This window comes from Ascidiella aspersa, chromosome 1, assembly GCF_963924565.1.
Source record: "Ascidiella aspersa chromosome 1, kaAscAspe10.2, whole genome shotgun sequence".
NCBI classification, from domain to species: domain Eukaryota; kingdom Metazoa; phylum Chordata; class Ascidiacea; order Phlebobranchia; family Ascidiidae; genus Ascidiella; species Ascidiella aspersa.
Genome location: NC_139447.1, coordinates 39400051 through 39411713, shown reverse-complemented (window position 1 = coordinate 39411713; position 11663 = coordinate 39400051). Strand labels below are relative to the sequence as shown.

General features: G+C 36.3%; 1 protein-coding gene and 2 non-coding genes across 3 annotated transcripts in view; all 3 read left to right on the top strand.

Annotated features, from left to right (window-relative positions):
• The window catches only part of LOC146170449 (neuroendocrine convertase 2-like), a 41766-nt gene extending 30118 nt beyond the window's left edge, over positions 1-11648 (top strand). Inside the window, exons 7-14 of the mRNA XM_083388706.1 lie at positions 672-759; positions 2125-2340; positions 6121-6249; positions 6707-6832; positions 7758-7925; positions 8429-8556; positions 10001-10092; positions 10816-11648. Coding sequence (XP_083244832.1) covers positions 672-759; positions 2125-2340; positions 6121-6249; positions 6707-6832; positions 7758-7925; positions 8429-8556; positions 10001-10092; positions 10816-10994 — 1126 coding nt within the window. The 3' untranslated portion in view covers positions 10995-11648. The remainder of the gene's footprint in view (positions 1-671; positions 760-2124; positions 2341-6120; positions 6250-6706; positions 6833-7757; positions 7926-8428; positions 8557-10000; positions 10093-10815) is intronic.
• On the top strand, positions 3130-3202 carry Trnak-cuu (transfer RNA lysine (anticodon CUU)). Its single transcript has one exon. It is a non-coding gene; the product is annotated as a tRNA-Lys (tRNA).
• On the top strand, positions 9847-9919 carry Trnak-cuu (transfer RNA lysine (anticodon CUU)). The gene has a single exon. It is a non-coding gene; the product is annotated as a tRNA-Lys (tRNA).
• Positions 11649-11663: the final 15 nt, after the last annotated feature.

Here is an 11663-nt window from a genome sequence, read left to right as displayed (position 1 = left end):
GCTTTAGTTTAGTAGAACGCGAAAGCTTTTAAAGCGGAGTTTTGGAAAGTCACACAAGTGTAATATTAGGTCATATTACCTCTTAGACGCATTAAATCAACATTTAATTAAAAAATGGACAGCTAGCTCTGTGAGTTGTATTTTAATTCATGTTACTGGCTTTGAAAATTTGGTAAGACGTGGTAGGGATAACAAAACCCATACAGCAGTAAGTAGCATTTTAAACATATATTCGAAACGTTTGAAATGCTGCTTACTTCTATAAAGGCTTTAAATATTCCTAACACGTCTAACAACAACCCCTAGCCGTTATCTCAAGTTTTCATCATGTTGTGTGGATGCGCATCAAGGTGATATTTACATGACATATAACATCGGTAAGATTAAATCGTTGTTTAGTCTCGCGCGCGACCGCCAACCGCTCAGCTGGTTTGTTACGAAACAATGAAAATCTTATAAAATCGTTCGACTTCTCCGTATTGCTCCTTTGTTTTTGCGACGATCTTGTGGTTTCTAGAACTTTCGCGATTCGGTTTATTTGCTTTTCAAATAAGAGCGCAATTGTAGAGAGCGTTTAAAATAGAAGTCAACCGTTTAAGGAAAGTGATAATTTTGAAGCTTAACTCGCCCAATGTACCCCCATTTAACCCCTTCACCCTCTTTTATTACAGCGCATCATGGGGCCCCACGGATGATGGTCGGACCGTTGATGGACCCAGGGAACTCACCCTTAAAGCGATCGTGGATGGGGTTAACAAGGTGGGTGAACTATGTGGGCTAACGTACATGGCCACTTTCTTAAATGATGTACGTTCTTAAATGACATTCTTAAATGATGAGAAGAAGGAAATATAATCATCATTTTTTAAAATTGTCGTTTTAACGTGTATGACATGTTACCGTATGTTGACTGATGAGAAGTTTTACCTTCTCTACAAAATTCAAGGATATTCTGGTAATTAAATTTTCATTGAATCAAAATTTAAAAAGCTTTTTTATTTAATAATTCAATCTATGGGTGTCCGATAATATCGGATCTCAGCCGATACCCGAAGCCAAGTAGTATAGTATCGGTACTCGTCCGGGTATATAGGTTCAGATTCGATAACAATTTTTTTTATGTTTTTTACGCACTAATATGCTATCACTTGATCTTTCCAACATTAAAGCAAAATTTTGTCCAACAATCTAAAAAATTCCTGTGAACATTTTATTTCATTTATTTTCCTTGGTTGAGCATAGTAGTGAGGTCATTTGGCATAGGAATACGATACTTTTGTTCAAAGTTAAGAATCGAACATCACTGATTGAAACGATTTCAACATCTTTAAAATATCCCTTGATAAGCATATTTATGAACACAAACAAGTTCAGATCCATTCAGTAAAAATATCGCTCCCCTATTGGTTAAATAAAAAATATAGTAGCCTCACTACAGGGAAATACCCGGTTCGAACAGCAAAATAACAACCTTTTTTTAGTTATTGTTACGACATCATTCCAAACAACCACTAACTGAGCCACAAACAAAATACCTGCCGCCATAATTTATTGCCTTGTTTACGAAGCTTACCCAAACACAATCTCCCGAAAGCAGGTGCTTCCTGCCAAGAAACCAACTTTTAAGGTTTCCGACTTTCGGTAAATATTTGCGCTTATTTTATTCGCGTTTGCATGTAGGCGTTCTAGCATGAGATGCAATCCCTACTGCGTGTAAGCGTAAACGAGTAATATTATTAAATAAATTGTAAAACGCGTATTATTTTGGCAAATTACCCGCCTAAATAACGAATAATATATAAAGTCTTACATATGTATATATTCAATGAAACATACACACATATGTGTGTTTACAACTAAGATCTAGCCCTTCTGAAGCTGCTTTTCGACCAACGATAACGGCTTACGTATCATTAGTACACCGAAGGCCATTGCAGACTCACCGAATCTATCGATTTAATGACATGCAATCGCAATTGCGTGTAAGCGTAAAAGCGTATTATGGTTAAATAAGTGTAACACAACTTTACCATTTGTCTAAATAACCAACGAATGCAGTTTAAAAAAAGTGTTAGCTCCACCAGGAACTACACTAACTTTAACCACGCGGTATCTTATACTCAGGGTCGCCACGGCCTCGGTTCGATCTACGTGTGGGCGTCAGGGGACGGTGGGGCAGATGACGACTGTAATTGTGACGGTTACGCTGCTTCTATGTGGACAATATCGGTCAACTCGGCCATAAACGACGGACAGACCGCGCTCTACGATGAGAGTTGCTCTTCTACTCTCGCCTCAACGTTCAGCAATGGAAGGGGCAGAAGAACCGGCTCGGGGGTGGTGAGTCGATAATTAAGTTGATTTTAAAGATCTAACGCTCTTAGAAAAGTGAATATTAAAATATAATGGTTTGAGGTCGTGGTTGGTAGTAGAATAAAAGCCATACCATTGTAAGTTTAGGTAATATTTTGTGAACGTTTCGATAAATCTGTAGACTGTAGGTAATGACCGGAGTTCACAAAACTACCTAATGAACTTCTGTATGGGCTTTGGTTTTCATTCTACGTCTAACTACAACCTCCAGCCATTATCTTAAGATTTATTTGAAACGTTTAAAATGCTACCTACTTCTGTATGGGCTTTGATTTTCATTCTACGTCTAACAACAACCTCCATCCATTAAGCTTCAAAATTAAAAAATTAAAAATTTCCAATTTCCAAAACTAAAGACCAACGTTTAAAAGACAGAAATATTACGTACAAAAATATTTATAAAAAAAAATAAAATCTCTATATAATCATTCTTTTGCAGAGTTCTTCCATGCTGGGATTTTTGGGGGTTATTTATTTTTTTACTAATTTAACGCTTAACCAAACTTAAATAAATGAGTCGAACAGCTGTCTTTACATTGTATCACGACGGTGCTTATTGCTTAAGTGGCCACTCAACTCACATACTCAGCATAAACACAACACCATCCAAGCCTGGACTACTTGTTGTTGCTGTTTCAACTCCACGAAGCGAACATTGAAAACATGCCTAGTGGTATTGGCAGCATCTACACTTTGCTTTAGGATTTAGCCTGTTTAAGTTTGTAAAGTATACACCATTGAATGAATTAATATATCGCCCGGCTAGCTCAGTCGGTAGAGCGTTGGACTCTTAATCCAACGGTCGTGGGTTCGAGCCCCACGTTGGGCGTATCTTTTTACACGCTGATATCCAGCGATGTTACAACCTCATTCGCTTCTGCTACAACTCAAATTACTTCTAAACTCGGCAATTTAGCAAACATAAACATCGCTAAAAAGACTTTCAAGTAAAAATAATAGCAACTGCTTAAACCACATAGATATATTGAATACGTATATCATAATTATATAACTATAATGGACGCTCGTCTAGCATCCTTACCGTATGAAATGAGCTGTCAAAATTGAAATTGCAAGGAAGAAAAAATGTGGGAGAATAAATATAACAATAATACTTCATCCCAGAAACCCAGGCCGAAAATGCGGTAGGATTCTAGACGTGACTAGTGCCCTATAATTATATAGTTAAAATCTTAACATATTTAATCAAACTTTTCCCACTTTACGCTCTGAGATGAAACCGCCACTCTCTCGCCAAAGTTATGGCAAAAACACATCTTTTATTTGCAGCAGTATGCAGAATTGCAACAGATCTCCTTTTTTCCATCAATTGTCAATTTCAAAGTTCGGCGAAACCGCAAACTTGAAATATTGCAACATTTCCTAATTCCGCTATTTTAAGCCGCACCGGCAATATTCTGGCGCCGACTGCTCCAAGATTTCAGCGTAAAACCGCACAGTGTCATGACCTCAGCAACTAGATCACAAACAGGCACCAAAACGTTTTCTGGCCACTTAATTGCATCGAAAATCGGCGTTTAAAATCTTTAATCGGAAAAGTTCCGGGTTTTGCGGTTTTTCTGTCATTTGTAGCGCTTAAATCACTAAGGTGATGATTTGTTGCAAGGTTTAAGGCAGTTAAGCGATTGTAAGGCCTTTGTGCGGTTTCTGTGCGGATACATTGGCGCAATTTAATGGGACGACTGTCTGTGGTGTTGACTTGATCGTTTTCCTTGATCCGACAAATGACTTCGACGAATTTGAAATATTGAACACTTGTGTCCAAGTTTTGGGGATGTAGTTTGATAATCGATTAAACCAACCTTGTTTCTGATAACTTGTCGATTTTATTAAATAACGTGACTTTAGTATTTTTATTGTGTTTTCTATCTTCTCTAAACTAGTTTGTCTGCATCAACTTGGTCAACAATCTTTAAAATCCTGTTTTTATTAATTTTTTTTCCACAATATTTGCGTAAATCAAAATCTTTATCATGTAACCCTGGGCAAAATAGCTCACATCAGCGACATGTTATTTCTACAGGATTTACCTAAATTGGGGAAATCGTATCTCTATATCATGCCACATTACCTGAGCGTTTTGACGACTTTGATGATTATGACCTCGAGTAACATTTGACCTTTCCCGCCAGAATGGACCGAGTAAGGTTACTATGGGTCACTTCGGGGCAGAAACCTGCGCAAAATAACATTGTGAGCAAAAATCACAAACTTTGTGTAAAAATCAGGGAACAATAAAGATAAACTGGGCTTGTATATTCGTCAAAAAAGAAACACCATACTATTTATAAGTTTAAATGTTTGTATAACCAAGGATCTTTTAAGTTTAGTGCATCGATTGCAAGTTTATTCTTCAGAGGAAATACCAAAAAAACACCAGCTTATCCAAAAAAGAGACCTCTCTAAACACTGACATTACTTTTTTATTTCAATTTATTCAACCCAAGTATAAATTTCAGTTTTTGACTGAGAGGTCAACACAAGGTTAACAGTCAAACCGCAAAGGTAGCGAATGCTGCCGCTTAAGGAATTCCTAATGTATTTGCGGCCAGGCTCAGATCCAACAACTATATTAAGGAAACGGAAATAATTGGGAGCCAAAAAACAAACGCTTTTAAAAAAAGGTATAACCAGGCTTTTATAATCGTGAAAAAACGTTATTCGGCAAGCGTTTTTTTGCCAGACTAAATAACCTGAAAAACACCAGCGTGTTTGTCACAACATAAATAAAAAGAAAATTAAATTTACAACAAATTAAATACGTTTTTTGCTTACCCAAGACCAAGGTTGCTTTTCCGTAAAAAACCGTAGGCATTACGCACTAAACTCTGATCATATATTGGTTTTAATTTATTTAATTCACTTTTATTCCACAAAGTGCAGTGTTTGACTGTTTGTTGAAATTGATTTGTATAAATGCAGTGTTTTACTGAGAGGTTAACAAAAGGTTAACAGTTGAACCACAAAGATATGGAATGCTGCCACTTATGGAATTCCTAATGTATTTGCGCCCAGGCTCAGATCCAACAACTATATTAAGGAAACTGAAATAGCGGTGTACCGCCTCAGTGCCATTTCCGTAACCACCGAACCGCAAATTGAACTCTGCCTCTTCCAAGGTTTGCCAAGTCGCGGCCTCAACTACTTTGCGTGTCTGTGACCTTTAACCGCAACATTTGAGCCAAAAGATTGCAAAATATTTGCTGTAAGCAGCAAGGCATATTTAATCCCCTTTATCATTTGTTCTTGACTTGTGGCTATAGTAATTATAACCCAAGAGGTTATTTGGCAAATTGAGCCAATAATTTTGACAACAAGTGTGAGATGCTATTTTTTAACTCCAAATACCGAAAAGTAGTATTTAAACTTACAATTCATAGAAAATTTCATCTTAAAAAATAATTTACCACTCCTACAAAACAATAAGTTTGTTTGATTTTAAGATATTGGGACATTCTAGAGTTGTTTGATCTTTAAGTCATTAGTAAATATTTTTTTAATAAAAGGTTAAGAAAGACTAACTGAAATATCCCCGGAAAGTTTTAATAGCAATTTACATTTGACCAAGTTTAATGTATGATTAATCAAAAAATGACCTTTTTTAAACATCTGTAATTGGTATTAACTCAACTAAATTAAATTCAAACCCCAAGCAGCTTAGATTTAAATCACAACACATTTTGGGCGTCATTGTGTGGTATTAATGTTGTCTGTTACGTCACACAGGCGACAACAGACTTGTACGGCCAATGCACGTTGAGGCACTCTGGTACATCTGCAGCTGCACCTGAGGCGGCTGGAGTGTTCGCTCTTGCCCTGGAAGCCAACACCAACCTAACATGGAGGGACATGCAGGTGAAACATTATTCGAGTAAAAACTTAATTGTGCGAGTTGTGAAAAATGGACAGTTTTGCAAGTCCAGAAGTAATATTTTGTAATTTTGTTTTTCTAATTCTTTAATATCTACAAAAAATATATAATTTTTTAATTGTGTTATTTTTGCATTGCGTTTGTTATTTCCCTGTTATACTTTCCAATAAATTCCAAAAATCTTTACGGCACACCTTTTTTAAGCTCCTTGTTGTGTCGGACATGTTGAGGATGCAGTTTTGTATTTTGTCTGATTGGGACATTTTATTTATTTGTTTTTATTCTTATATGGCAAAAAACTTCCAACCAATAAAACTTAAGACAGAGGCAAAAAACTAAAAATCGTTTTTTGAGTAACGATACAAACCTAATATCGTACAATTACCGTTACTACAACCTTGCGATATTCTCAGAAGTTACTATTTACGTTTATTTTCTCAGCACCTCACAGTCCTGACGTCGACACCCAACCAGCTCCACGACGCCCTCCACCGGTGGAAACGTAACGGAGTCGGACTTCTATTTAATCACCTTTTCGGGTTCGGGGTTCTCAACGCAGACAGGATGGTATTTCGATCGTGGTTTTACCAAATCAATATTCAAACCTTTTATACGTTTCAGTTCATTATCTCGAAAGTTACGACTTTTACATTTTTAAAAATTTGACAGTTTTGCGCTATAGCACATTTTTTTTGTAGCAAATGCCTGTTTAATTTGCAAGCTTGATATCTTTAAAATAGGTTGGGTTTTACACTAATATTTTAAAAATAGTTTGGTCCTGACCGTTCATCTCTCATATTCCTGTTTTAGCGTGTTTGCTTTTGTGTTTTTTTGCCGCCAAACTACAAATGGCCATCAAAAGTTTATTAAAAAAATTGCTTGGGGTGAAAATTTAAAGCAAACTAATTACATTACCTCATTAAATGTAAACAAGCTTTTATTTTCCTTAGTTCAACAAAACAAAAAATAAATCCGCTTTTCAGACTTACCTGCCCCTTTATAAAAAAAATTTGATGACTTTAAACCAGGGCTGCGGAGTCGGTTAAAAATAACCTGAATCCGACTTTGGTCTAATGTGCGATTTCTTCTTGGCCCGAGGCTCAGACTTTGTATTCAGCCGAATTTACGCAACTATATGCGATGGATATTAAGCAATCCACTCATAGGGGTCTCATATAATTTATTTTGCCATAATACGTGGTTGGAAAATACTCCACCATAAGCGATTTCACCTTTACAATTTACAGTTTGCGGCCTAAATGGTTTCAAAATTTGGTACTGCGCATGCGCACGTTGGACTCGGGTCACGGAAAGTTTTACGTTGTCTTTCTCGAGTCCGACTCCGTAGTCCGCAGTCCGCAGTCCGCAGTCCGCAGTCCGCAGTCCGCAGTCCGCAGTCCGCAGTCCGCAGTCCGCAGTCCGCAGTCCTGCTTAAAACACACTCACCTATTTTAATTCCTCCCCGAGCAAACTTTCCATCTTTCTTGTCCAGGTCACCATGGCATCCACTTGGAAGACGGTTCCAGCCCGGTTCCGTTGCCAGGGGGGTCTGGTGGAGGGGAACCACCGCATACCCCCATCAGGGGTCCTCACCCTCACAATAAACACGGACGCGTGTGATGGCAGTCCCAGCCATGTGAGGTACCTGGAACACGTGCAGGTAAAACTACAAGTTGTGATGTTGTTGATACGTTTTTTAATAAAAATAATAAGTAGAACCGAATATCGTTGCAAGTATATTTTGATGGTCTGGTACAGGTTACACATTCAGCCTTCCGTTAGGAGCGTGAGTTTCTGATAACGCAACAATAATACGTTGAATTGATTGAATTGCCAAGATCGTTTTTAATTTTAGTGTTTTTAATAAAAAAATAAATCTATAAATTTGACAAAATTGTCATTTGGTTGTTAGAAAACGTTTCGTCAATACCTCATGCCATATTCAGTGTAAAAATTTAAGTGAAGATTAAAGCGATAAAACACAAAAAAAGAAAAATAAGGCCATGTTCATTTTAATGAATATATTTAGTATTTTTTTTTAAATACCAGGAAAACCCGTGGATTATGTTTCAAAGTTCTATTCACCGTTAATATATTTTTTCGTTAGTCTCTTGGCCAGTGAGAAAAAAACAGAAAGGGTAATATTTTGAAAATACATTCCAGGCTTTCGTCACGCTCGAGTCATCGCGTCGCGGTGACGTCACTATTAACCTGACGTCACCGATGGAAACGAACTCGATGTTGCTGAGCAGAAGACCCAATGATGACGACAACACCCACGGGTTCAGAAGGCGAGTCACGTGGTTTAAGTTAAAGTACAGATATCTAATGTTGAAATGAAAAAAAGTCTAGGTCAGTGGTTCTTAAACTTTTTGAGACACGCCCTCCTTTTACAATTTCAACAAAACTCGAGCCCCACTTTGTTTCAAAATTAAAAACACAAAGTAGAACAGCAGTTTATTTCCAGGTAAGTTACATTAATGTGAAGGATCTAACTGTTATTTAGATAACAAATGTATTAGTAGCAGGGAAATATCACTTCGTCTTAAAATTAAGTCATAATTCATATAGAGTTTGCCCCCCTTGCGCCCCCCTTATGAACCTCACACGCCCCCCAGTTTAAGAACCACTGGTCTAGGTTTACGTTTTTAGGTTGACATTGCATACAAGTTGACTCCTGAATAAAACGCACTTTTTATTTCGTAATATACACTTTTAGTAAAAAGAAATAAAAATAGGAATTAATAACAAAAATGTCTGTAAATGTATAATAAGAGATCAACAAAGTTTTATTCAAGAGTCGACTTGTAGGTAATGTTACCCTAAGACAAAGGTTCCTAACTGGGGTCCATAGACCCTGAATGTATTTACACTCAATATCACTGTCAGTTTTTTCAGACCATCATTATCTTTCTGAAGTTTATTTATATTGTGACGTCTATTTATGACGTCATTTTTGAATTTTTTTTGCCTACCTTGGTTCACGCGAAGCAAAACTAAAATTATAGGCGTCCGCTTTAAAAAAAGTTTAAGAATCCCTGTCCTAAGGGTAAACCTAGACCGTTTTCATTTCCACCAGGAGGAATTACTATACACCAGTTGTAACCCTCCGACCAAATGAAAAAAACATGCGTAAAAACCTATGGAGTCTAGTTTCAGTGGCGTATATATTATGTTCTGGTGCAAACATAACATATCTACAGAAAGATAGAAATCACTCTACCGGTGTTAACCAACTATAAACCGACGTTTCGGCAGCAGATACCAGCTGACCTCATCAGGGTTAATAATTAAAACGAGAGTGCGTTAGCCATCTTATATACTAGAAGTAAAAAATGAAAAGACTATGGATTAAATGACAATTCTAGACGTCGATGAAGTATACGATAAGCTGTGACGCGACGGAGTCTTCCGGTGCAGAACTGCAACGTCGGACAACGAGCGTTTATCAGCCATGTGGTTAGCTACAAGGAGTAGATAGCGCGAATCCTTTTATTCATGGTGTTATGACATTGCATATCTACTTCAGTTAACCACTTTAGATCATGGACTTAATACAACATTGGATCGATTACTGCATCGCCCGGCTAGCTCAGTCGGTAGAGCGTTGGACTCTTAATCCAACGGTCGTGGGTTCGAGCCCCACGTTGGGCGTAATTTTTTATCATTAAATTTTAGCAATTTTTTTGGTTGGAGATAGAGAAATTGAATTAATAAAGCTTAATTTTGTTTCAGATGGCCTTTCATGACGACCCATACTTGGGGAGAAGACCCAAGGGGGGAATGGACCCTCACAATTGCATTTAGGGGGCCCGAGCCCCAGAAAGGTAAGATATATTTTATATTGTGGCACGAATAATAAAATAAATAAGTTAATAAATAACAAAATATGGTTTTGGGATTTTTCTGACACAAAAATACCTAAAATCGAGATATATACATATTTTTAATTGGATTTCCAAAGTTATTATAATTTCCTAACAAGTAAATTCCTTTTTATTAAAATAAAATTTGTACGTTCACTTACCTATAGTGGTGCTTTTAGAACCAATTCAGCATTTAAAATCCTTTTTATCCTCTCAAAAAACATAACTTTAAACTTGACACTTTTAACATTTAGATTTAGAAGAAAGCTGCTTATAGAAATCTTACTTAACATGTGTGATCATAGAAAACTAAAGCATAATATTCGTTGTTTTTATTAATAAAAATGATTGAACAGAAGTAGCTATTTTTTCAGTTAATAATTCACAATACTGGTTTAACTCAGTAAACTCAGCATAATGTTTTTGGTGAAAATTACGAAAATAAATACGAAAATTAAACGTAACAGAAACAAATAGTGAAGTCAAACTGAGAAAAGCTAATTGTTACGCTAAAGTATTTTTATTTAAAAATACTTTTATAATAAAATATTAAATGTAGAACTTGCTTCTACTCAACTATAGATATGTGGGACGATACGATACCAGCCTAGTATCGGCAAGTACCGATACAACTACGTGATATCAATTTTATTTTTATTTGCAATCGCTTTTGTCATTTTTAAGGTGTTCTGAAGCGATGGTCTCTCTTGTTGCACGGGACCCAGCAAGCTCCTTACATTGACGAAATACAGGGAAACAGAAACTCGAAACTTGAGATCTCGAAGAAGCTGGAATACGCCGAAGGGATTTTACACGATTTGGTCGACCAAGAAGAACTCACGAACAGCAAAAACGATTCTTGATCCATTAGTTCAGTGGTTCCCCATATTTTTCGACTTATTCCCCAGTTTTAAACCTTATCATTGATCCCTTAATTTTTTAACTCTTCCTTAACAACTGTTTTGCAAAATTACGCTTAGGCTATATTCATAAATATTAGCCAATTGAAAAACATTGCATTCCAACCAAAAAAACATCCTTCTTCCCGACCCCTTTTTTTCAAAACTGACCCGAACAATTGTTTTGCAAAACTGAACCTATAGAAGTATTTTAAGGAATCAAAATTTGCTAACCAGTTTGCTAACTGCTCTGAAAAAATTATAGCTCATCCATAACAAATTCAAAGCTTCGTAATTTTAGGAGCATTAGGCTGTTCTGGCATTACTTATCACATCTTGTATAAATATCAATTTTGTTGTTTATTTCTCTGTTGTGCAATGTCTTCTATTTGTTTCTAATTCACTAATTTATAACTTTTGAGATTAATCGTGTTTTTGCGCAGAAATTACAATCACAAAATGCATGATTTTCATTTAAAATTGCAACAGGAAGTTTGAATATTATCAGAACAAAATAAAGTAATTTTTATCCAAATAGTGTTTTAATTTTGCTCATATCTTAACAGTACAGTATCGACTTAATTTGTGTATGCATCCGTTTTTAGTCTGTTTTATTTTTTACCGGTAATTTTA